The sequence below is a fragment of the Podarcis liolepis genome (genome assembly GCF_965112155.1).
Source record: "Podarcis liolepis genome assembly, chromosome: 4".
NCBI classification, from domain to species: Eukaryota; Metazoa; Chordata; class Lepidosauria; order Squamata; family Lacertidae; genus Podarcis; species Podarcis liolepis.
This window is the reverse complement of record NC_139558.1, coordinates 81,005,944-81,033,128: the sequence shown is the minus strand read 5'-3', so window position 1 is coordinate 81,033,128 and position 27,185 is coordinate 81,005,944. Positions and strand designations below refer to the sequence as shown.

The 27,185-nt window shown below is 46.0% G+C and overlaps 1 protein-coding gene across 3 annotated transcripts in view; it reads right to left on the bottom strand.

Moving 5' to 3' along the window:
• Positions 1-12,778: 12,778 nt before the first annotated feature.
• Positions 12,779-27,185, bottom strand: part of FLT3 (fms related receptor tyrosine kinase 3) — a 57,147-nt gene continuing 42,740 nt past the window's right edge. For 2 of the 3 annotated variants that reach the window (XM_083498883.1, XM_083498884.1), the window contains exons 18-24: positions 25,959-26,080; positions 25,686-25,810; positions 23,151-23,273; positions 20,055-20,166; positions 18,573-18,672; positions 17,481-17,586; positions 12,779-15,539 (exon numbers count right to left, since the gene is read on the bottom strand). In XM_083498883.1, coding sequence (XP_083355009.1) covers positions 15,462-15,539; positions 17,481-17,586; positions 18,573-18,672; positions 20,055-20,166; positions 23,151-23,273; positions 25,686-25,810; positions 25,959-26,080 — 766 coding nt within the window. In that variant the 3' untranslated portion in view covers positions 12,779-15,461. Of the gene's footprint in view, positions 15,540-17,476; positions 17,587-18,572; positions 18,673-20,054; positions 20,167-23,150; positions 23,274-25,685; positions 25,811-25,958; positions 26,081-27,185 lie in introns of all 3 variants that reach the window. The other variant, XM_083498885.1, reaches the window with a different exon arrangement.

The window sequence follows — 27,185 nt, the reverse complement described above, 5'->3', positions numbered from 1 at the left end:
AGGAGCCTCTTCACACACACACTCTTATGCCACCCTGCCACTCCACCTTCTGCTTATAGACCTGTTGTCCTCTCACCCAACCCTAGGCAACTTGAGGAGACCAGGGTTCAAATCCCCACTCCGCCATGAAGCTCATTGGGTGACCTTGGGCCAGTCACTTGCTGTCAGCCTTGCCTACCTCGCAGGGTTGTTGTGAGACTGGAATGGAGAGGGAGAGGAACCACGTGGGCCAGCTGGAGCACCTTGGAGGAAAGGTGGGCTATAAAGACCATAAATAAAAACAAGCTGAAGAAGTCACTTCACTCCTCTGACCTAGTGAATGTCAAAGTCTTTAGTCTAACCTGGGGCTATTGCTAAATTTTATTTGCCCCCCCCCTTCATCAACACGGCTGTATCTCTGGAATTCAAAGTAAGGGAATGCTTAGCAGGCAGCGGAAGCTCTTTGGGGGGGGGAATGCATGAACTGAGCAGAGCTGTGGATCTTCCTCTCTCCCCACTCTAATTGTGTATCTCCATTGAGGACCAGGCGCTTGCGAACAACAGCAGGAATGTTTATGGCCTTTCGGCTTCCGGAGCCTCCTGGGTTATGGTTGTCGGGACAACATGGGCCTCGCCAGTTAATCTAACATGAGGCCAGCTCAAGCTCTGCAAATGAACCTAGGCCAATGCAGAGCAGAAACCCAGGAGAGCTGGAGATGATGGGAGCTGCAATGTTAATTACACCTGAATGCACTTTCTGTAGCCACCTTTCTCTTCGCAAAAGCTAAATGGGAGAGAAAGGGAGGAATTGCTCCATGCTGGTTAAATCACCAGCAGAGCCACACATCCCTGGGGGGGAATCATTTACTCTCTTGCTTGGGCTCCGGTAGGGTTGAGCAATGTCCCAGGGGAGGTTTGCCAGAGTCCTGGCCTGAGCATAAAATGCAATCGGGGTCATCCAGCGAAACTGAATGTTAGGCAGATTCGGAACAGAGAAAAGGAAGTGCCTCTTTGTACACTGCAAAGCTAAGAATCCCAAGCATGTTCGTATTCCTGTCTCAGCGACGTCTATGCTGGCTTGGTCATGTCCACAGAATGGAAGAGATGGTAGGATCCCCAAGGATGTGCTCTATGGGGAGCTGGCTTCAGGTACCAGGTCCATGGGCAGACCAGCTCTGCTCTACAAAGATGCCTGCAAACAGCTGGAAACTTCAACCCTGCTATGTGGAAATCTCTTACAGACGACCGCAGTCCCTGGAGACAGGCAGACAGGTTGTGCATCCAGCAGCGACCAGAGGAGGAATGACCATTGGGAGGAGTGCAGAAAGAAGAAACAATTATATTATATTATATTATATTATATTATATTATATTATATTATATTATATTATATTATATTATATTATATTATATTATATTATATTATTTTCAATATTCATAGATTACATATTTATCCATCCATATTGCCTCTGATATAAATTATTTATAAAACATGTCCACCCTTTAAAAAATCAGTAAATAAAATATTGACAGGAAAAAAAGACAGAGCAGAAAAATAAAATCTAAAAGCAGAATAAAGCCAGCAGCAGATAACAGTATCTGTGTAGCAGATCTAAAGAGTACTTAAAAAACAACAAAAAACCAAGACTGAGAAGCCTGGAGGAACTTTAAGTAAAGCTTTCCCAGCATTGAAATCACCATTTTGCAGGTGCCAGGAGAGCTAGGGTGGGGGTTGCATAATCTGAGTGCCAGCACTGAATACGCCTTCGCTCTAGTATATGGTTACCAGATATTTTTCAATGAATCCAGGGATACTTAAAAAAATATATTAATGACATGCTTTATAATCTCTAATTACATCTATACATCAGCTGTTTTGCTGTCTTGAGAAGTCCTGTGGAGGAGAGAAACCTGGGGGGTGGAGTTGGAAGCAGAGTTTGAGAAGAATAGGATTGTGGGATGATCACAGATTTGGAAAGGACCTCTATGGGGCATCGAGGCCAACCACCTGCAGTGGAGGTATCTCAACTCAAGCAGCCTCAGCTTAAAAGAACATAAGGCTGCCCTGCTCCAGTTTGACTTCTGCAGTTCCCGGCCGTAGGGGACACGCTCTCGTTTACGCTTTCTCTCCTGCCGCCTTTCCAGTTGGCTGAGGGCTAGCTGCAGTTTCCAGATCGTCTTCAAATGTATGGCATTTTTCAGGAATCCCACAAAGCGTGGTTGCAAGGCTATCTGTGTTGAGATATGGTTGTGATTGGCATATCAGCCTAAGCTGATAGAAGGTGCTCTGAGCTATCGAGGCCACCTGTGCCTCCAGCACACTACTGGATCCAAGATCTCCCCCCCCCCAATTATAAATGTGATCCTTCAGGGAAGGGAAGGGAAAATTTCTTCAGCCACTTTCCCTTCTGGGTCACCTTCAGGGGGTGGGGGAAAACCGTCAGTAGTGGGTGGGGCCTGAGGCAAAGTGTGTGGAACAGCAAATGCCATTTTTAACTTTTGTGCAGTAAGTTAGCCTCTCCTGGCTCCATCTTGTCGAAGAAGAAGCATAATGAGAGATCAAGGATGTTTGCCAGGGATGCAAAAACTAACCAGCCAACCAACAAAATCCCAAGGAGGCTGCTAAGGGTTGGTGAGGACGTACTAGGCTGCAGAATGTCCCAAGGGCCGAGGAAGGGTACATTTGAGTCCCACTCCTTCACGGAAAGGGCACCCCCCCCTCCAAAACAGGTTGAATATCACTGAGCAGAGCAGACAAACTGCTCACTCGTAATTCCTTTGCCTGGTCAGTAGTCCAGTTCAGGGGTCAGCAAACTTTTTCAGCAGGGGGCTGGTCCACTGTCCCTCAGGCCTTGTAGGGAGCCGGACTGTAATTTGAAAATGAAAATAAAAATGAATGAATTCCTATGCCCCACAAATAACCCAGAGATGCATTTTAAATAAAAGGGCACATTCTACTCATGTAAAAACATGCTGATTCCTGGACCATCCGTGGGCCGGATTGAGAAGGCGATTGGGCCGCATCCGGCTCCCGGGCCTTAGTTTGCTTATCCGTGGTCTAGTTCATATACTTATTCAGAAAAACCATTGCCTCACCTGAATTAGAGGGGAAAGACAGATAGAGCTTTGCATATTGGTGACACCTCACTCTGAACATGCCAGATGACCTCTCCTGCGAACTGTAAAGAACATGTGAATAACACAGAGCCCTCTGGTGCCCCATTGTATAACAGCCAATGGAAAGAGCTGGAATCCCCCAACATCACCTTCTAGAACTAATAATAATAACAATATTCATTCATTCATTCATTCATTCATTCATTCCCCGACCATCTGGCTGGGTTTCCCCAGCCACTCTGGGTGTCTCCCAACAGAATATTAGAAACACGAAAAAACATTTAAAACTTCCCTAAAGAAGACTTCCTTCAGATGTCTTCTAAAAGTCAGATTGTTGTTTCTTTCCTTGACATCTGATGGGAAGGTGTTTCACGGGGCGGGTGCCACTACCGAAAAGGCCTTCTGTCTGGTTCCCTGTAACCTCACTTCTCACAGTGAGGGAACCGCCAGAAGGCCCTCGGTGCTGGACCCCAGTGTCCAGGCTGAACGATGGGGGTGGAGATGCTCCTTCAGATATACTGGGCCTTCAGGTATACTGGGCCCAAGCAGCTGCAGCACTGCTGAGATGTAGTACCTCCAAATCCAGCCCAAGCAGCCAGCCTATCCAGAAAGATACCAAGGTCCACTTGGAGGTCTGTGAGAATCAACAGGACTGTAACTCACCTGGTTCCTCTCTCAGCAAAGCCCATCCCCAAAGGCCAGCCAAAGCAGTTTCTGCCTGGAAACAAAGCCTGAAGCCTGTCTGGAACAGACCTAGAAAACCGAAGGGTTGCAAGAAGAGCCCTGAGAGATCAGTTCAAAGGCCTATGCAGCCCAACCTTCTGTTCTCACACAGTGGCCAACTAAAGGCCTCTGGGAAGCCCCCAAGCAGAAACGCTTCATCCGAGAGTGGCTGGAGTATAAGGAAGGACATTTCATCCCAGCAGCACTGTGAGGGAGGGGTGGGGGTGGGTTTAAGTCTTTCCCTACCAGGATTCTTGGCTGTCAAAATCGATTCCTTCCTCACAAGCCGGCTTTCCCACCCATTGAGGGAGGAAATATGGAGTCCTGCAGAAGATTCTGGGAGGAAAAACAATAACCCACCTTAAATTTTGCACTGGAGATAAACCCAAGGCCCAATATCTGCAATTAGACTTGTCCCTGTTATTTAGCTACTATTTATACACAGCTTTGTGAGAGAGGATGCACTTTCTAGGTTAAGAATTGCACAAAAAACACCTCTCCAGGCAAAATGAAGATGGCTTCTCCTTTATCGAGGCAAATATTTTTGCCTTCAGGAAGTCTCACTCAGAAGCGCACGGATGAACACGCACACACAAGCGATTGTGAAATCTGTGTAGCCTAACCAGAAGAGATAATAAGAGTGACCTATATACGTATGTCTTATTAGAGATGCGGCCAGATCCTTCCTGTTGACAATAGAAATTCTCAATCGTACAAGTTCTAATCAAACCAAGAGGAGGTTTGATTGCTATTTTTTAAAGCCTGGTGAGTAATATCCATCAAAGGCTATAGTCCTGATCCTTGTTATCTTGGAGTAAGTCCCATTGAATTCAATGGAACTCATTTTTGAGTAGAAATATTTCAGATGGCATACTTACAATCCATTGTTTTCAGTGGGTCTACTCTGAGCATGACTAATGTTAGATTTCACCCCATATAGTTTTCAACTTCATGAGCAAAATAAAATAAAAATGCTTTGAATTAAAAATAGATGCTACTATTGATGCCCTCAGAGTTTCCTTCTCAAACCCAAACCTATAGACATGATACACACAAATTGAGTTTCTAAACTCCTCAACTGGTGGGTGGGTGGGGAGTTTGCATCTGAAATAATTTCCCCTCTGCACCTTGGCCTCCTGACATGCATACAATTTATGAATTACACCTTCTTGATCAAATTAGAATCCCTTTTCAATTTCTAGTACTCACAAAATGTGTTTTCAATTTAATGGACTTGCAAACCAAGTTATGTTGTAAAAACATAACAACCTTGTGTCAAGAATTTAAGCTTGTAGCCCTCAAGTTGTTGAATAGAAACACATGAAGTTAGCCTTTGCCTTCTTTTTTTAAAAAATATTTTTTTATGAAAGGTTTTCTTGGTTTACAAAAGTACATGCCTTGTCTCTTTTTTCAGGTCTTTCTTACAAATCAGTTACATTTGTTGTGAGACATTACTGTTGAGTGCAGTATAAGGTTGAGGAAGAAGACGGGGGAGAGGAAAGGTGGGGTGGTGAGGCTAGTATTCTTTTATGTAGTGTATGCGTGGGGTTTTGTGTCCACGTCAACTGGGTAGGTTCTCTTTCTATTCATTTATTCCATTTCCTTGGTAGTGAGAGCTATTGGGGGCAGGGTGTGGTTGGTTGTCTGTGGTTGTCTGCCGTGGGGTTTGTTTGCATTTCGTGGGGGGGGACTTGTTGGGTCAGGTAAACCAGATTGATTTGTATGCTATCAGTGGATTCTTGTTGCTGTCTTGTTGGGCTGTGTATGTGATAAAGGGGAGCCAAACTGGGGTGAAGGCAGGCATCAGTTAGCCTTTGCCTTCTTGCAGGAAATACAAGATTCTTGGCAAGACTTAAAGTCCTACAGTTGGATATGAAGATGAAATCACAACAAGGAAATCAGACCACTGGTGTATTTTAAGAACATTTTTAGTCTTTTTAATATCTCAGAATAACTAAGGTTATCCATGCAAGGCAGTTAGACTACCCCTCCTGCTTTTTAAAGGAAAGGTTTTTGTGTTTCTGGCATGCATTTTTTTTTAAAAAAGTAATTTATTGGGCACCTTCTGTGCCAACTCCTGCTAAAAACTTTTCCATTCTACCAGGCCAGTGCAGGCAATTAAGATCGCATCCCCCAATGGGTTACTGATCTCTGTCTTTAACTTTTTTGTTTTTCACTTTGTTTTCTTTCTATGGTTTTAATGTATTTTTTTGCTGTTATAAGCCGCTTTGATATATTTTTGTGCCAAAGCGGTATATAAATATTTTTATAAGTAAATAAGTAGTAAGACAGATGAATGACAACAGAGCATAGATACACTGAAGAATACACTGAAGATACACTGTGTATCTGAAGAAGTGTGCATGCACACGAAAGCTCATACCAAGAACTAACTTAGTTGGTCTTTAAGGTGCTACTGGAAGGAATTTTTTTATTTTGACTATGGCAGACCAACACGGCTACCTATCTGTAACTGGATCCTAAGGAAAGTTTACTTCAAGGAGATACAGAGAGCAACTGTGTCTCATCCTGCCCACCAGTCAACACCAGTCAATTGGACCTCCCTGTTTGCACAGAATATTGTGAAGGATGCGCTGCTTAGGTATAGGGATGGGGACATTTATTTAGGGAAGGAGGGTATTTGCATCTTAGGCTCCAAGTCACCCTGGCTATTTCGTTTTATTTTTTCACCTGCTGATGCCCAGCAATGGCAGCAAGCTCAGGGGAGCTCTCTGGGGCTGTCTTCCCCTCCCTCTCTCCCTTCCTCCCCCACTTCCCTTGGGGGGGTTTGTTTGCAAGTTCTATGTTTGAACCACTCCCTCAATGCCTTTGGTGGCCTAGGAAGAGGAGAAGAAAAGGAGAGAGCTTGTGGGAAGAGCAGCCTGTGGAATTTATGGCTCCCCCTAAGCACAGGCCAGATAAGAAGTTAAAAAGCATCTTGGGCCTTTTCAAGACGACTGCCCCCAGGGCTTTGATGTAGATTATGTTGCAGAATAAGCCAATACTTTTATCCTGAGGGACGATATTAGGCTTGTTGAAATACACGCCTCTGGGATCGCAGGGCCTGCTCATCCGGGAGGAGAAGCAAATTGGTTATGGAGCTGGCACAATTGGGCATAAATTAGCGAGCTCAACAAACCTACAATAAAAAAAGAGAAAGAGAGCATATTTAATTCATTTGGCCCAGAAGAAGGCATATAATTCAGGAGACAGTGAAGGTGTCTCTTAGTACCTCACCTTCCCGCAAGTTTTTGGCTTCTGAAGCTGAATTTATTTATTGCCTATATCCCACGTTCTTAATCCAAGGAGCTCAAGACAGCGTACACGGTTATCTCCCTCCTCATTAAATCTGCACAACAACCCTGTGAGGTAGGTTAGGCTGAGAGGCAGGGACTGGCCCAAGGTCACCCAGTGAGCTTCATGGCGGAGTGGGGATTGGAACCAGTGGCGTAGCGTGGGGGGTGCAGGGGGGCCGGCCGCACCGGGCGCAACATCTGGGGGTTAGGGTTAGGGGGCGCAAATTACTTGCCTTGCCCCGGGTGCTGACAACCCACGCTACGCCACTGATTGGAACCCTGGTCTCCCAGGTCCTAGTCCAACACTCTGACCACTATGCCAAACTCACCTTCGATGTACATATCTGTTTCTTTAACCACAGAAAAATAATCTACTATAAAGCTCATAATGACCCACTCTTCGGGGAGTATTATGTCAGTATGACTTGGGGAAGGGGAACCTTTTTCAAACCAAGGTCCACATTCCCTTCTGGACAACTTTCCAGGACAAACATACTTACTATGGGCGGGGCTAAGGGCAAAAGTGGGTGGAGCAATGTACATGACTCTTATCTTCTTCTTTTTGTCTTTTTTTTTTTAATAACAGGCTACCCTTGCAAAAGTCAGAGGTTTCTCCATACAGAGGTTCCCATGCCCTCAGTGCAAATTGCCTTCTCCCAGAAAACGCAGCTCTCCCCAAGCTGAAGGGAGCCGATGATAAACAAGTTGGATAGCTAACCAACTTGAAGGAGAAACTTGTTGGGTGATCATCAGTGTAACAGTTCAACTCCACCCCATCCTCAGTCTTCTGCCAAAGAGCTTTAACCAAAAAAGAAAAGAGAGAGAGAAAGAACAAGCAAGCCCCTTCCCCCAGGGTAGATCTCTCCCTCCCAGAAAGAAGTTCCAGGTTGTTTTCTGCAGTTTATGACACCCTCGGCCTAAGCTCATTTCCCAGGAAGTGAAGCCCCCCTGGATTTCAATTGAACTTCCTTTGAAGGATGTTCCACACAAAAGGAGAGCTCACAGCTTGACAGCTGAGCCTGATAAACTCCTCAGGCAGCAACTGAGGCCTGGTTTCCAGGATGAAGCAGAGTGAGGTGGTATTACAGGGGTCCCCAAACTTTTCTTGGGCCCAGAGGCACATTTGGAAATCTAATAAAATACCCATTTCACAGAAGAAAACCTGCTGATGCTCAGAACCAACTCTCCTGCAAGCAACAGGCAAATAACACCTCCCACCCCCGAAAAAATAAATAAAACACGGGCCAGAAAAACCACCACCACTAGACAACTCTCCCCTCAACAGGCAACACCCCACAAACCAAGAACAGCAACAACGGAGCACTTTTTTTAAAAAAAGGAGACAGCCTTGGAGGGGCGTAAATGAGACCTTCAGGGGCACTATAGCTGTTTCTCACTCCCATAATGATAGCTCCCCTGCTCTCAGGGAGAATGAAGGTCTGGAAAGGAGAGCATCGCTCTGAGGATGGGCAGCACAGTTACTTTGGAAGGGACCTACTCCTTTGGGGGACAAAAAGCTGTATCATTTTGTGCTGAGGATGCTTCAAGGTGTGGAAGGATCCTGGTAGTTAATCAATAAAGACATAAATAGTTGGGTGTGTGGCAGGCATACAGACCACAGGGTGAATTGTCTGCCTGGTACGCAGGTTAAGGATGTTGCCCATCATCTAGATAGCCTGGTAGGTGGTGCTGAGGAGCTGTCAGTGGTCATGGTGTATGCTGGCACCAATGACATGGAACAACATAGTCTTGAGGGCCTGGAAACCAAGCTTAGGTTGCTAGATAGGTAGAATGGTGAAAGCCAGGACCTCCAGTTAAGGTAGCTTCCCCCCCTGAAATGCTACCAGTTCAGTACTCAGAGACAGCTAGACAGGTGCGGCTTGGTAGTCTCAATGCATGGACCAGGCAATAATGTCAGGAGGAGGGGGTTGTATGGCACTGGGGAACAAGATTTCTGCATTCTGGTGCAACGGGTGACTAATAATTGTGGTTCACGCATGGCTATAATCTGGAAAATGGTGTGCTGTTCCAAGTCTCCTATGACTTAGTGAACCTAGCAGCAGATAGGTCCTTTTGAACAGCTAAAGTCTTGGAAAAGTCACAGTCCCTGACCAAGACATAGAGATGTTCATACTGGTTGCAGAGGCATCCACATGTGTATGGGGGTGGTACTTGCAGACACAATCCCCACACTCTTCTAGACGTACCGACTGTATACATCAGGGATGGGGGAACTGCGGCTCATCTCCAGTCTCTATAAACCTCAGTCAGCATAATCAGTGGTCCTTGATTCCCACTGTATGCTATAGGATGTACTTTGCTGCATTGCAAGGGGTGGCTACATGGCCCGTAGGGTCCCTTCCAACTCTACAGTTCTGTGATTCTTAGAAGACACACATGCAATTGTGCTAAAGGAAACCGTACCTTGCCCAGGTGAATCCAATGCTGTGCTGGGATTTGAACCCAGGTCAAAATCTGCCATGCTGCCCAGCACAGCACATAACCTCCATTTACTGCTTGGCATTAACTACAGCTTTGTAGTTTCACCAATTCATTTCACCATTTCACATTAACTCCAGATAGTCCTCTAAGAGTTGAAATATCCCTTTGTCTCTTTTCTTCATGGGTGTTTTTTTTCTCCCGGGGGCGGGGGCGTTGTTTCAGAAAACATAAGCCAGTGTTTTACTACTAAGCAATGGGCAATAAGCAGAATGGTAAATATAGGTGGAGTAGCTAAACCTGAGCATTGAAATCTATGGCCAAAAACACAGACACAACTCATTGGGCGAGATCGGACAGGACATGTCTGCCTGTGCTTTAAATGTGCCTTAAGCGTGCTTTAGACGTGTGGTGTCAATGTGACACTTATCATGAGGTGCTCCTCTAGACATAGCTGTCAACTTTTCCCTTTTCTTGCGAGGAATCCTATTCGGAATAAGGGAATTTCCCTTAAAAAAAGGGAAACGCTGACAGCTATGTCCTCTAGAACCTTGAAACTGGTCTCTAAACCGAAGATATTTGTGGATTTTTCATTAGAGCTATTTAGAGCGGGAGAGGTGGCAGAGTCTATGCACAATTCCACCCTCTGTGTAAATCCCTTTCTCCAAATCTCCAGCAAGCTTTTTGAAATTGGAGGAGTTTAGGAGCACCTTTTAAAAATAAAACTTAAAAGGATGAGGTTTAAGAAAAACAAGTTTTGCATCCACTCATGTGTTCCTTGGCATCCTGATTGTGGTCTTTAGCAAGAACATAACCAGTCTCCCCACCCTGCTTTTCAGGTTCCACCTACTTTTATATAAATAAGGCGTTTTATCCCTTAAGGTATCTGAGGGATCTGCAAGTAAGCGTAACTTCCCCAAAATATGTGCATGATATGTGAAGCCAAAGATATCACACACACACACACACACACACACACACACACTTTTCTTTTAGTACAGCTGCATAATAGCTAATTTTTAAAGTAAATTGCATTTCCTTGGCTTTTGTAGACAGGGCACCACAAGTAGGCTAATAAAGTTATAGTCTTAGGGTCTTGTATCTTTTAGACCAGCAGTTTCCCAGCTCAGCCACAAAGTTCACTGGGTGAACCTTACCTTTCCCACAAGGTTGTTGTGAGGATAGCATACATGAGGCCTCTTGAGTTCCTTGGAGGAATTATAACATTCGTGACTTTGCTGCAGCCAAAGCTAGGATTATTTTTTAAAAAAGAAATTAGCATAGCACATGATTTATGTTTTATTTTAAAAAAAATTAAGAGCAGAATACATTCATTAATTTCAGAATTTAATTTTTTTTTATTTAGTCAAACAATTTATATTTAGCTTAATTACAATAGCCTCTAAGTAGCTTATAAAGGTACAACAATATGTTTGGAGTTTGTGTGTGTGTGAATATAGGGTACATACTACTTAGAGGCAGTGTGATGTGGCAGTTAGAGTGCAGGATTAGGACCTGAACAGACGTCTGTGGGATGTCCTGGGCTGACATTTTACATACCACTCGGTATGAGGACTGAAAGAAAATTTCACACACCAAAAGTCATTTTGGCAAAGTTTCCTGCTGTATCTCTCCGGTAGTAGCATCCGCAGTTGGAAAGATTAAAAACAATTGAATCAAGAAAATACAAAAATACGCATTTCTGAAAGCAAATTCGAGTTAGGAGATTCTGCTTCAGAATCTCTCACTTCTACCCAAATTGGTTCTGTTCTCATTGGAAAGCAAACAAGACACGTTTATTTTCGAGCGTTCTGCAAATACCCATCTACAAAAAAATGAGCTTACAGCTCCACCTAGTGTTTGCAATTGGAAAACCAAACGCAAAGTACCCTCGTAGAAGTGGTTTGCTAATTGGGTGACACCTCATCACCAGAGGTGTGATTCAGCCCAGCCCTGATGCTTTAGAGGTGAGTTGTGATTGAGCCTCTGCTGCTGCACCAACTTGGAGAAGAAGATGGGTTAAAGGAGGGCTGGGGAGCCTGTAGTGGCTAAAATAACCACCATCCCTAATCACTGGCCATTCCCCATTGGCGATGGGGGAAAAGTACTTCTGCATGCACTGCAGAGTTAAACTATGGAACTCACTCCCACAGGAGAAATGGGTGGCCACAGAGCTGGATGGCTTTACAGGAGGATTAGACACATTCAGTGAGAGGGCTATCAATGGTTACTAACCGTAATGGCTGCAGTAATGATTCTGAATATCAGTTACTGGAAGCCACATGAGTGAAGAGAGCTCTTGTGCTCTGATCTTGCTGGTTGTGATGGCCTGGGACTTGGGCTCGGACTCGGAACCAGAGGAGTCTCAGTCTGCACCGGATCCTTTGCCTCAGGTGGCGTCTGAACCTAGTCTGGGGCTTTATTCTGAAGAGCCCCCGTCTGCACAGGTTCCCCTGCAACAAACCCCAGCTGGGCTGAGTCAGGGGCCTGAGCCTGCCCTGGCTCCGGCTCCAGATGCGGGGATGACCTCGTTGCCTTCAGCTGGGCCATCACTTACAGCTGCTCCACTACCAGTTGGGTCAGGAGAGGCTGAGGCAGCCCCTGGGTCTAGTAACCTACCGACATCTCCCGAGCTGCAGAGACTGAGGTCTTAGAGAAAGAGAGACCTGAGTACTCGCAGGAGGAGTGCTCGCCTTCGGGCGAGACAAGGTGGCGAGTCACTGGGGTATCAGGACCAGCCGTTACCCCGTCAGAGATAAAAGGCTTCTGGACCCCACCCCAGGTTGCAGGAGTAACATTGCTGTATGCCAGATCCTGCCTGAGACCCTGTGCCTGACCTTGCCTGGTTTCCTGCCTTGGCCCTGTCGGACTGACTCCTCACAGAACCCTTGGATTCAGGATCAGACCTGGACCGCGTTACTCAGGTTTCCCACAGGCCACTGTGAGAACAGGATGCTGGAATAGATGCACACTGGCCTGATCCAGCAAGCTCTTCTTTTGTTCTTAATGCAGTCGGTCCCCAATCCCTGGGCTAAGGAGACCTTTTGAAATGAGGGCGTTTGCCATCCCTAGGACCGTCTGTGGACTTAGTGCATGCACAAGCAAGCCCTAAATGTCCTGATCTCTTGCAGTGAGCCCCGTGGTTTTCCATTCCTCCAAATGTTTCCCCAAAGAAGTGAATTGCATCTAGAAATAACACAGCACACTGGAAAAAAACCTACATCTTTTTTTTTTTGGGGGGGGGAATAATTTTTATTTGATTTTCCAAGTATAAAATAATAATACAACCATACACATCCACATTTACAGATTCCTCCGAATCTCTGGGCTTCCCATCTCCCCTCCATGGCTCCTATTATTAGATCTTTTCCCATAATCTATATTTTATATTACTCCATTGTCTCCATAGTACTTGCTACAGTACAAGTGTTATTGCAGTCCTGCTAATATTTTCATCTGCTTACAGGTCTCCAAGATAAATTATAAAAAAATTCCCATTCTTTGTTGAAGTTACTGAAATGGCAAAACTGACCAGAAAGCTCAGGAACCAAGAAGACTAAAACAAAACAAAAACACCTACATCTTTATTTCAAATATATATCAAGTATCTGTATTAATATTTCAGCAGACATTTCATTCAGTAGTGGCAAGCATGGCTACCTGATGATTAAACAGCACATTTTAAAGGACATTTATCTATTATAAACTGGATACTGCCTTCCCAGGCAAGGTGTGCAATAAAAAAAGGCAATTCACAAAACAGAAAAATGAAATAATAATTAATAGTCAGGGCAGTGCTATCATGAAGCAGCAGGAACATATCTGAAAACTGAAGTTTTAACTACAAAGCTACAGCATGTCAAAAACAAAACAACACATCAAATAAAATTATTAAGTCAAAATAAGGATTGAAAAATCTTGAAAAGCTTTAAAAGTCAGAGATGGGGAACGAGCAGCCCTCCAGATGTTGCTGGACTACAACTCCCATCATCCTAGCTGTGCTTTAAGGTTTTATGCAGGGGTCAGCAAACTTTTTCAGCAGGAGGCCAGTCCACTGTCCCTCAGACCTTGTCAGGGGCCAGACTATATTTTGAAAAAAAGAAGAATGAATTCCTATCCCCCACAAATAACCCTGAGATGCATTTTAAATAAAAGGACACATTCTACTCATTTAAAACCCGCTGAATCCCGGACAGTCCGTGAGCCGGATTTAGAAGGCGATTGGGCCGGATCTGGCCCCCGGGGCCTTAGTTTGCCTACCCATGGTTTTAAGTCTCTGAGAGGATATCCCAGAGACGCAACAGGCAGGGCAAGCCCAATACATTTTGGCATGTGAGGTGGATCCCAAAATGGTGCCTCCTCCCCACCAGGGAAGAAGGGGAAAGGGAAGCTGTACGTCAGGAACAAGGGGGGAAGTCCAACAGCAGGACCTGCTGTCCCTGTGGATTCTGCCGCTGTGGCGGTGACCTCAGCTTGCCACATGGGTAGGCCAGCCCTGGCAATAGGATACAGCTAATCTCCCTCTCCATGGGTAAAAAGGGCCAGGGAGGGAGCCCACCTTCCTCTGTTGGTGCTTTGATGACACAGTTGAGGAACAAGAGTTTGGATTTGATATCCCGCCTTTCACTCCCTTCAAGGAGTCTCAAAGCGGCTAACAGTCTCCTTTCCCTTCCTCCCCCACAACAAACACTCTGTGAGGTGAGTGAGGCTGAGAGACTTCAGAGAAGTGTGACTGGCCCAAGGTCACCCAGCAGCTGCATGTGGAGGAGCAGGGAAGCGAACCCAGTTCACCAGATTACGAGTCTACCGCTCTTAACCACTACACCACACTGGGGGCAGAGCTTGGGCAGCTTGGGACCCACCAGATCCAGAGTACCCTCGTTCCCCTGGCATGGCCTCAGAATGGCAACAAAACCATGCCAGGGCTGGCTTGGAGAATTCCCCTCTGACAAGAACCAGAATTACCCTGGGGGAAACTGTCAACCCACCACCCCAGCTTCCGCCGTGGTTTGAACAATCTTGGCAGGGCTTAGATATGGCAGCTCCTCTGTCCAGGATTTCCCATTTCCTAAGATGGTATAATTGTTCTGACCTTGTAACCTAGGTGTAAGCAACACCGATGAGAATGAAATTTCATTTTCTCTTTTCTTCATCCTGCCAAGCCACACAAAGTCTATGAAGAAAGCCTTCATTTCATCTGGATCACATGAAATTCAAATGCCTGGTGGTGGGAATAAGGTGAAGACCTTACAGAGGAAGCCCCTGCTCACAAAAAGGGGGGGGGGTGGAGAGCCCATGGCACTCACCCAAAAATCAAAATGTGCCAACCAGCTTGGCCACCCCGACATATATCAGAGAGTCTGCCTACAGCAATGCTGCTTATGATGTGGTGCAGGGGTCTGAATGTCCCGATCCAAGCTTTTTTGAATTATTAGCACAGCTAAGTGTTAAGATAATGCCGCTATACATTCAGGTCTGGAGGCTCTGATGACAAAGAACTTCAACTCTCTGCATCTGCTCTAAGCACAACCAAACAACAACGGGAATGTTTGACTTCAGTTACATTTGTGAAAGGAAAGAGTTTCATTTCCTAACCACAGCCCCTGGAGGCTGCAGACACACCAGAGAACCCCTGGTTGTGAAAAGTGTGCTTTCGCCTTGACCCAGATTCCTGAAAGGGGAGGCAAATTTCATTTCAAAAGCAAAAGTTGGATCATGGAAATGAGCATGAGAAATTCAGGGGCGGGAGCAGCAAATCTGGCCTCTTTAGCAAAGGCAAAAAAACCCTCTCTTTCGATACATTCAGCTTATATGCCTTTTTATATAAAATAATGCATCAGTCTTATTTCTCCCTTGCAGCATCTGCATCCAGAGTAGGAATGGTGAATCAAAGTGGTTCAGCTTCTCTTATCCCATGTGAACTGGGATATGTGGCTTTGGACTCGACATGTGTTCAGAAATCCCACTCTTCCCCGTTGGACATGCCTATAATTTAGGACGGGAACATAAGAGGTAGCAAATAATGAATTGCCATGATTATTATTATTATTAGCAGTAGTAACAGAAATAGTAGCAGTAATTACAACTCCACAATACTTTCTGGTATGCATGGTGGTTTACAAATCCCATTTAGTTCACTGAGATGTAGGTAACAAAGAGGAGTTAATCTCATGCCTGAAGAGAATGCTGGTCTGCCCATGAACTTCCTGTGTGGGATTCCAATTGTGTTTGGCTGAAGAGGGCTGGTGCAAGGATGGCAAACCCTTTTCAGCCTGAGAGCCACATTCCCTCACAGACCACCTTCTGGGGGCCACATACCAGTGGTGGTTGGAGCCAGAGGTAAAAAAGTGGGTGGAGCAACAAATGTGACTCTTACCATTGTTCTATAACAGGCATCCCCAAACTTGGCCCTCCAGCTGTTTTGGGACTAAAATTCCCATCATCCCTGACAACTGGTCCTGTTAGCTAGGCATGATGAGAGTTGTAGTCCCAAAACAGCTGGAGGGCCAAATTTGGGGGTGCCTGTGTTACGATATTCCATTCCACCTTAACAGATATGTGGAGTTGTTTTATGTCAAATGTCTGTTTACATTCCAGCACAGCTTGCTGGGAACTTCCGTTGTGTGTATAGCTTTTGCTTATGCTGTTTGCTTGGACACGAAGGGGAGAAGACATGTTCTTCCCTTTGTCCTGATGCTGAATAAAATGCCTGTAAATACGCTTTACACAGCCTCTATCTGTCCTTCTGTTGCAAAGAGTTTACTCTGCTGGCTTGCATGCTTAGCTTCTGAAGGTTTCTGAGGCTTGAGTCACAGTTATATGCTGATCCAAGGACCGGAGATCGCCCAGCTGCGGGCTGGAGCCAGCTGGGGGCCTGCCAATTGCCCCCATTTCCTTGGACGCATCCCAACAGCCTGTTCTATAGGCTACATTCCCATCACAGAAAAGCCAGCAGTTTCTAGACCAGCGGTTCTCAACCTGTGGGTCCCCAGATGTTGTTGGACTACAACTCCCATCATCCCTGAGCTCTGGCCTTGCTAACTAGGGGTGATGGGAGTTGTAGTTCAACAACATCTGGGGACCCACAGGTTGAGAAAGGCTGTTCTAGACCCTCCACAGTGGAAGCAGATCCATGAGGGCCTATGCAACAACCTCAGCCGGCTCTCAGCCAAGCCCCACTGGCCTTCCTCACTTGCAAGCAGTTGGTGGGTGAATGGGGCTGTCACTGGCTCAGACTCCACCTGCTGCTGGTCTCTCTGCTTCTGTACCTCCAGTGCCAGCGGATAGCAGCAGTGGAGGACTCTGGGCCCTCACATTTCAGCGATGCCCTGTGAGACACTAAAATTTGTCCTCCCCTCCTCTCACGCTCCGTTCTACAGCATTGTTGTGGTGCTCCCTGCAGCACGGCACCCAGTGCAGCTGAACTGGTCGCGCCACCTTAGAACTACCTCTGACACCAGACACCACAGACTCTCTAAGCAGACAAGTGAGAGGCACAATCATAGGCAGAAACACTCAAAAGTAGGACATTGAGAAGATGAGTGAGTGAGGTGGAGGCATGGCCAAAGACAGGCCTGGAAGCTAGACGAAGAGGTGAGTTTTCGCACACCTGTACAGGAGTCTCACATTTCTTCAGTGCTCTCCTGAAAACACTCAATAATATGTTTGCCAAAAATGCTGCACACACACTCTCTCTCTCAACAGCTGAGAAGAACGCCAGAATCATGATGACATTCTGGAGATCTCCCTGGGGGAAAACAACAGACGGTTCTTTCTGAAGATTAGAGCGAGCAGCTGGGGACATCATTCACAGTCCCTTGCCATGGGTGCTATTAATAGGTTTTAAACCACCACCCCCTAAAAAAAAAAAAAGCAAAAGGGGGGAAAAAGAGAAGAAAAATGTTCTTGTTTGCAAATCTTACTTACTGCTCCTTCTGCCTCAGCCAGCTGGCAGGCCAGGAGGGAAAGCAGCTGTGAAAAGGAAGGTCTTTTTCTGGAGTCCAGAGCCCAGCAGGAACACAGCATTAAATATCTGCAAAGACAACAACAAAACCAGAGGGGGGGATACGAAATGATTTCCCAAAGCATTTTCTATGGGAAAGCCAGGCAACTGGGATATGAATGTGTCCCAAAATACAAGCACGGCTGGGCTTTTAAAAGATCCTAGGTTAATGTGCCTGCTTTAACATCTCCACCATGTTATCAATAAGCTTGTTTGGCCGTCTCATATACAGTATTTGAGAATCTCGTGGCACCCGTCTGAAGCAATGCTCTCAAGTAGATCTTGCAAACATTTACCGTATTTTCCGCCCTATAGGACGCACTTTTTCCCCTCCAAAAATGAAGGGGAAATCTGTGTACGTCCTAGGGGGCGAATGCAGGCTTTCGCTGAAGCTTGGAAAGCGAGAGGGGTCGGTGCGCAACGACCCCTCTCGCTCTCCAGGCTTCAGGAAGCTATCAGCAAGCCTGGGGAGCCTGCGGGAGTTCCCGCAGGGCTCCCTAGGCTGCGGATAGCAGCCTGCTGCCCAGAGCGCAGGGCGTGCTGAAGCTGCGGCTGGGGGGGGATTTTTTTTCTTTATTTCCCCCCCAAAAAACTAGGTGCGTCCTATGGGCCGGTGCATCCTGTAGGGCGAAAAATACGGTATGTGGCTTCAGTCCCACATCCATTATCCAAAACACTCTGAAACTAGACATGTTGGTTTAAGTTCTAAGCAGCTCTGCACCACAGCTGGGGCCAGGAAAAAGGGGCAATTCACAAGGGGCAATCCAATAAGGTGAAATGATGTCCACACCGCGTTATCAGCGGATGTATACCAATGGTACAAACAGGGAAAGCAGACTGAGAAGTGTGTGTGTGTGTGTGTGTGTGTGTGTGTGTGCCAGAATGTGCAACACAGGTCAGGTTTTTTGACTCCTCTGTTCCCTTAACTTGCATAACCAGCATTTATGCATCCCTAAATTGTGCCTGGGCAGAATCCTGCCCCTCCTCAGCCCTCGGTATTCATACCCCATGCTTACATTTCTTCTGTAGCATAAAACGGACAGTCCATTTTAAAGCCACTTTGAATTAGCTTGTAGAAGTTTGCATCCACTTGTATTCCAGGGTAAGGATTGACACCTAAAACAGAAAGATGGGAGAAGTGAAGAGTGAAAAAGTGGATGTTGAAAAACAGGCTTGCCACACCCTTCTTCACACAATTCACGACTGCATATACACTGTACATTTAAAGCAAACAGCTCTCCCCCCGCAAATCTTGGGATCTGTGGTTTACCCCTCCTAGAGCTATAATTCCTAATGCCTCAACAAACTATACTTCCCAGTATTCTTTGGAGGAAAGTCATGTGCTTAAAATTATGGTGTGCAGTATGCAGCCTAATGCACCCACATCATTGAGTTCATTTCTCCACATTACCACATCAGTTTTGTTATTTAAAAACAACAACTCGTGAAGATTAATCGGCGTATTAGTGCCAATTTCTCCTAATGTACACATTTTTGTATCCAATTTCCCCTAATACACACATTTTTGGAAAGCATACTTCACCTAATATAATGTATTCTGTAAGTTATTTTCCTGCACACTTTACCCTAGTAGAGTGATTCCCAAACCTCCCAACTCCCCGAAGACCACTTGAACACTGCTGAGGCTTTGCGGGGGGCGGGGGGTGGGACTTAATGATTTTTCTGCCTATTATAACAATTGTAATGCATGGTGCTGGGTGCTATACAATTTTTAATTGGAGTTTTATTGCTTTTATTTCATATGTTGTATTTTTTTGAATTCCAATTCAAATTGTAATACTGTACAATAAAATACAATGTAAGAAATAAGAGAAGCAATAAAAATACAATTAAAAATCCACATGCACCATTAATACAATGGATGTTCTATTTCCAGTCTTCAACCACAAATTCACAAATGTGCTGTGGATGGCTTGAATGAAGATTGTGGACCTGAAGGAACATCTCCACCCCCATCGTTCTGCCCGGACACTGCAGTCCAGCACCGAGGGCCTTCTGGCAGTTCCCTCACTGTGAGAAGCCAAGTTACAGGGAACCAGGCAGAGGGCCTTCTCGGTAGTGGCACCCACCCTGTGGAATGCCCTCCCACCAGATGTCAAAGAGAAAAACAACTACCAGACTTTTAGAAGACATCTGAAGCCAGCCCTGTTTAGGGAAGCTTTTAATGTTTAACAGACCATTGTATTTTAATATTTTGTTGGAAGCCGCCCAGAGTGGCTGGGGAAACCCAGCCAGATGGGCAGGGTATAAATTAATAATAATAATAATAATAATAATAATAATAATAATAATAACCACTGTCTGTGAACCCCTGCATTTCTGAAAACATTACCTGGCTAGAAAATTTCAGAGAATTGCTTTGGAAAGTGCCAATGAGGCAAGTCCACATTGAATGCAAACTGAACCAATTTTTTCTGCCACCCCTTGTTTCTGGGCCCTCCTTAATGCTGAAGTAGGCAACTTAATCCAGAACATACCAAGAGAGAATATTTCCCACAGTAAGATTCCGTAAGACCAGACATCACTCTTAATAGTATAAATCCCTTGAAACAAGCTTTCAGGAGACATCCACTTAACAGGTAAACAAGCCTGTAGGAAGAGGAAAGGGGGGGGGGAGGAATCATTTCTGCACTGAAACTTCCACACATCAGAGGAAAAAGAAGAAGAAATACTGCGCAAAGTCTAGCAATTAGTATGCACGGTCTTTATTTTTAGAGGAATATCTGCTTTGGAACAGGGTGGTTGTGGCCTTTGAGGGAACACATGCAAAGCATAGTGGAACTAGAGTAGGAACTCGGATTTTCACATGATGTTGCTGAAGCTGCTCTTGTTTGAAACACCTAAAAAACAGATAACCAGGGATGCTTCAGACTCGATCGATTCCCTATATGAAAAGTTTCTCAAGCATGTCTTCCCACTGTGTGTGAACACACAGTGAAATATCTTTGGGTGTGTGTGAGACAAGCTACACTGAGGATTTAGTATTTACTGCAAGGAAGCACTTTCTGTGTGAAGGTGCCCTCAGACAGATGGCTTTATGCAGCCTCCAGGTTCATAGACATCACGCTACTGAATATAAGCTGCTGTTGGACAAGGACAGGAGAAGAAGGCTATTGCCTTCATGTCCTGGTTACAGGCTTACTGGAGGCATCTGCAGGAAATGGGATTTATAGGCAGTTAGTCTAATCCGGCAGGGGTCCCTTTAATAAGGAAGTTAGGAAGAAAGCAGATATGTGTGTTCTAGCACAGTGTTTCCCAACCTTTTTTGGGCAAAGGCACACTTGTTTCATGAAAAAAATCTCGAGGCACACCACCATTACAGCCCCGTGACGTCAGCGCGCAGCGTCACGCCGGGAGGGACATGAATTGCTAGCAAATTACATAATCACCTCCTTGAGGGCTGGCTCATCTTCTCCAAAGGCAGAACCCCATTAATTAACAGCACAGACTCACACCATAGCCAAGACGAGGGGGGAAAACCTCAGTCATGCACAGTCATGCACATGTGGGGGCTAAATGAGGACGAAGACCGGGCAGAGAGCAGGGTTCAAATCACCCCACCTGGCCAGGACAATCCCTGGGTGCTCCCTTGGGCCACTCGCCTGACCCACCTCGCAGGGCTGTTGTTGCGAGGATACCACGGGGAGAACCACGCGCGCCCCCGGGAGCTCCTTGGAGGAGAAAGTGGGCGATGAATGCAATGCACGAAATATATGAGAGGCGACCAGGTTTTGCAGGTGAGGGGCCCCCGCCAGCCTCCGCTTCCAACACCCGGCGCAACGACGCCGAAGTTTCCCCCCGGGCTCGGCTCGGGGAGCAGTGCTGCTCCCCCCCCGGCTCCCCTTCGCCCTCCCGGCTCTCTCTGCCGCCCACTGGGGACCCCCCTCACCTGCCAAGTCCGGAGCACCGGTGGAAGTTGCATGCATGCATGCAGGGCGCCGCGTTGCCATTGCATTGCACTGCACTCCATGCAACGCCTGCACGCATGCATTGCCTTGCACGCCCGCCAAGGGGTCTCCCCGCGGTCCGATGCGTCCCCTCCGGCGCGGATGCAGCATTGCAAAAATAAAAAAACCCCGACGCAGCCCTACCTGGGGGGCAGTCTCCGCCGCTCCGCCTCCGCGGGGATCCCCGCCCGATCTCCGCGGGGGCGCAGGCAAGCTGCGCGGGGTCTGCGCGGAAGAGCCCCTGCCCGCCCAGCCGCCGCCGCTGCGCTCATTCCATGGCCAGGAGAAGAGCGCTTCAAACAAAACGCCCGGCCCGCCAGGCCACGCTGGGAAACATAGTTTGCGCACCCCGCGCGGGCGCGGAGCCCAAGGGCAAGGGGACTACGGATCCCGGCAGCCCCTGCGCCGGGGACGGAGGGGGAGAGGCTGGGTGCAGGGATGGAGGGACGGGTGGGCAAGCGAGTGAGTGAGTGGCAGCCGCCAAGCCTTGGCCGAGAGCCAGGAAGGGCCTCCCCGGAGGAGGAGGAGGAGGGAGGCGCAGAGCGGGAGGGAGGGAACCCCAGGGGTCATCTAGTGACGGCGCCCCAATCGAAAATTTGACTTAAAAAAAAAAATCTTTCGAATTTTTTAATTTTTCCCGCGGCACACCAGGCAACATCTCGCGGCACACTAGTGTGCCGCGGAACAGTGGTTGGGAAACACTGTCGAATCTAGCAAACCCAGCAAGGGAATCTGTACCTACAAAGAGGCTTTGGCGCACAGATTGCCATTCTAGATCACAAACTGTATGTGCAAAGGAGTTCATCCAACCCCCTGAAATTGTGGGGGGGTGGGGGTGTGAATAAAGAGGTGTTTTTCCTCCCTCTCATAATACCAGAATCTGGGGTCATCTAAGGAAGTTGAATGTTGGAAGGTATCCAGAAAAAGAAAAGGAAGTACTGTATTTCTTCACACAGCATATAGGGTGGTTGGGTTTTTGTTTTGTTTTGTTTTGTTTTTGCAATATCGTTTTTATTGATTTTCCAAATTTTAACAAATCAGCCACAAACTAGAGCAAATTTAATACAATTTTTCAAAAAAATTGGCTTCCCACACTCTGCTTTCCATGTGTCCATAGTTTCCTCTTGTTGCTGCATTGTTTTCTAATTCACATTCCATTCCTTACATTTAACCTTATATTGCAATATTTTTGGAGGGATTATTTTTAATTTAAAGTTCTTAACCATCAGCTTATCCACTTGCCAATTCCTGCATGTACACACAGCACACAGTTAAGCTATGTTAAATTCATTGTCACGGGAGGTCATTAGAGTCGCCAAGTTAAATGGCTTTGAAGGAGGATAAAGACAAATTCATGGAGAATGAGGCTAGTGAAGGTTACTAGCCATGATGGCTGTGCACTACTCTCCAGTATAAGAACTGGTGTGTTTCTGAATACCAGTTGCACAAGTAGGGAGATTCCTACTGGGCATCTGGTTGGCTATTGTAAGAACAAGATGCTGGACTAGATGGGCTTTTGGCCTGATCTGACAGGGCTATTTTTATATTCTTACGGTTAGTACTACTGTGTTGTTATTATGATTAGCATAAAGCTATGAAAAGAGTCTGCCAAAAGCATCTACTTACGTTCCCTCGGACAACGTAGTTTGAATCATTCTCTATGTCCCTCGCAAGTCCAAAGTCGCAGATTTTTGCCACTTTCCCGTGAGTGACTAGAATATTCCTGGCAGCGAGATCCCTGTGAACACACTGTCAAGGGAGAATGGTGTGAGTTTGCTTCACGCCCTGTTTCACAACGGCCAAAGAACAACATTTAAGACCCTGATTGTTTCCAAGCCAACACCATTCGCAGCTCAAATCATATGCCAAAATAGGGACACTTGGAGGGTTTGTAAACATGTGCTTATTTTGCTTAATGGTTTGTCTAGCCCTGCCTATGGCCTAGGATGATGGGAGGTAGAATCTGAACCCTGGAGGGCCCTGTCCCCAGTGTAGACCACACTGAATTAGATAGACCAACGGTCTGGCTTGGTGTAAAGGAGCTTTCTCTGCTCCAATGTTCTCATCTGGAGGCCCCTGTTTCCCTGTTCATGGTCTATGCGGTGCTTCCCCTCTCCAGCACTTGAAGGGCACACATCCTCTTTTTTAAAACAACAACAACCAAAAGTGGGTGAGCCTACGAGCAATAAATCTTAGAAAGAAGGAACCGAAAGATAATGCCGATCAGTTCACTGAAAGTTTTATGTGCTGGAGGGAAATTGTACGAAATACTGTAATACCGATAGTCACATTTCACTTGATGGAAGTGAAGATTGCTGGCTGACCCTCCAAAAAGATGAGCGATGCACCATTTATCTCTGACATGCTCTTTCGAGAGTGGCGCTGTCTGGGCAAGCACACCTGCTCCTCCTCCTGGCTTCTCCTGAAGGGCACTATCCCCCTTGTTTGGCATAAGACTTACATACGCAAAAGGAAGAGTATTTTGACCTGACCCCATGTTAAAGGCAGAAATTCATTCCCCATCCCAATGTTATATAAACACTGGCCACCAAAATTCAGAACAGAGTTCAAATGGTTCCCATATAGCATTGCATCATTACTGCAGAATCAAAGATAGTCTTTAATGACTGCCAAATAGATAAACTCCAGCAGAATAATTATTTGTTGCTCCCCTGTTGGGGGCTACAGCTAGTGAACTACAGGAAAGGCCACACAGCTCAGTAGCAGAGCACATGCTTTGCATACAAAAGGTCCCAACCCATAGCCAGGGCTGGATTTAGGTTTGATGAGGCCCTAAGCTACTAAAGGTAATGGGGCCCTTTATATGTCCAGCTGTCCTTTGTCAACAACAAATTGTCACTGTTTTTTGTGTGTTGAATATATGATATATGGTAATTTATGGACCTAACAGGTATCTAAAACCAGTGATATTTTAGGGAGCAGGCTAGCAGGCGGGGCCCATTACACAGCATCTCTAGCTACTCTTGTCTGAAACCTTGGAGAGCTACTGCCAGTTGGTGTAGACAACACTGAGTTAGACACATTCCAAGTGATTTAAAGTCTAATTAAATCTTGGAAATCCCACCTAAAGGCACCCGTTTTTGCACCCCATAATCCCACAGTCCTTGTCCAGCAAAACCTCTGTGATGGCTTCCTCTTCTTCTCTTCTTTTTGGAATTACTTTGCCCTTGAGGATTTTTGCTCCCTCCATTCTTTGACATGTTTTAGGCAGACAACAGCAGAAGGACAGGTAAACACCTCCATCTTCCTTCTCTCTCATTCCATCAACGTTCCAACTTCCAACACTCCCTCCCCCTTTCCCCACAAACACTGGAGCACCCTGGCATCTCATCTCCCCGTCTAGACCTCCTGTCCTCCTGTCTCCTTCCGAGACAAGCCTTCAGAAATTCAGTTTACATTTTGCCTTTTGTTTTACCTCATTTAGAAAACCTTCTTTCTTTGGAAGAGCACTGGCTTTCGCCTTCTCAGTCCCTCTTGGGGAGCTTACTGGGGCATTCTGCTACCTAGACCAAATGTTAGTCACACTGTGTTCTTGTGTATTTGGTAAAACATGCTAGTTTCTGAGCCAGCTCTGCTGAACTGGCAGCAGCGTTCCTTTGGCAGAGAAGAGCCACCGCAGCAGTGAGAAGAGTTTGCTCTCAATTCCCCTCTAGCCATTTGCGTTCCAGAGAGATGCATCATAAGCAACTATGGCAACAACCAGGACTGACCTAAAACATTCTGATGCCTGAAGCAAAGGGCAAGAAAGCACCCTTATTCCATGTGAAGAAGCTGATTAGACTGGCGATGGGACAGTAACCTCCTGAGGGCAGCAGTCTTCCTTAGAGGACATAAGGCAGGTTTTATCAACAACATGAAACTGTCCTCCAACATCTCGCCAGCGTTCCCTGCTTCACAGCATCTGCCACCTGAGGCAATCATCTCATTCTGCCTAATGTTGGGGCTGGTCCTAGTATTTACACACACACCAGAAAAACGTATTTCTCTCATAAAAGTCCATTTCTAATTAAGTATTTTATTTTTTTGTAGTTCTGAGCTGGAACATCCAGCTGGAGAGGAGAGGAGGTAATAGGATTTGGACCACTGTAGGCATTTTTGTTCTCTTTATCATCTGAACAAATTTTCACACATCATGCTTACTGATTTTGATTCCAGAAACTCCATTCCTTTGGCAACTTGATATGCGAAGGAGAGAAGGTCTTCAAAAGTCAGCACATTGAGGTCCTCTTCACCATCTATTCCCCTGTTCACATATTTCATTCCTTCTACAAGTGAAAAACAATGGCAAGAGCTTTATTTCGCTAAGGCTTGAGTTTCTATCACTAGTATTGTTTGCCAAATGACTACATTACTTCAGACCATTTTTTTAAAAAACCCACAATTACAACCCAAAAGGAGACTTTGATTTCTTACCTTCCTCAGCAAGCAGGGCAATTCTGCACAATTTAGAGGCCAAATCTAAGTCTTTTTTTGCAGATGTGTTTCCAAAGTCATCCTTTGGAATATATGATCCATTTCTTAGTATATATTCATTTCTGAAAAAGATTTTTTTTTTTTAAGAAAAAGGGGTTGCTATAGTAAAAATGACATCCATAAGAATGAACACAAATAAATAGAATGAACCCAAATAAATAGAATGAACCCAAATAAATAGAAATTAAAATCTGCGTAAATACATTATTATTTTTTTAAAAAATAAACATTTGGATTGTGTCGTGCTTAGAATTTTTCACTTGCAGAATTCATCACGATAGCATGCATTCAATTTAAACAGCAGAGTCTTTGAAAGAGGATTTGTGACAGTTTTGACTTGATCAGGTTCAATACACAGCAGAAATGAAAGCAGCCAATCTCTTGTGGATTTTCCATGCAGATGTGGTTCTCAAACTATATCATATAGGGACCTTACCAGGATAAGGTAATTGAGAGAGCGGTTGTCAAACAGCTTGGTGGGTTTCTGGATGAAACATCGGCTCTGGATTCATTTCAGTCCGGTTTTCGCCCTGGTTACGGGACCGAGACAAGTTTGGTCGCCCTATCAGATGATTTCCGTAGGCAGATGGATTGAGGCAGGTCGGGACTGCTGATTCTTTTAGATCTGTCAGCAGCCTTCAACATGGTTGATCACAAACTTTTGAACCACCGCCTTGCTGACGTGGGGATTCAGGGCATAGTCCGAAAATGGCTGCGCTCCTTTATCTCAGGTCGGGGATAGAGGGTGGCGCTAGGGAGGGAGTTGTCAGCATGGCACTCCTTAGTGTGTGGAGTCCTGCAGGGTGCGATCCTTTCCCCGATGCTTTTAAATATCTTTATGCGCCCCCTTGCCCAGATTGTCGGGAGTTTTGGGTTGGGTTGTCATCAATATGCTGATGACACCCAGCTTTATCTGTTGATGGACGGCCACCCTGACTCAGCCCCAGACACACTGACCAGATGCTTGGAAGCTGTGGCTGGATGGCTGCGTGGGAGCCAGTTGAAGTTAAATCCTTTGAAGACAGAGGTCCTCTGGCTGGGTCAGGATGACATGGGGTTGGGGGACCAACTTCCATCTCTTGCGGGGGCTCAATTAGTGCCAGCGCCTTCTGTCAAGAGCTTGGGTGTAACCTTTGACACCTCCCTTTCCATGGAGGCGAAGGTTGC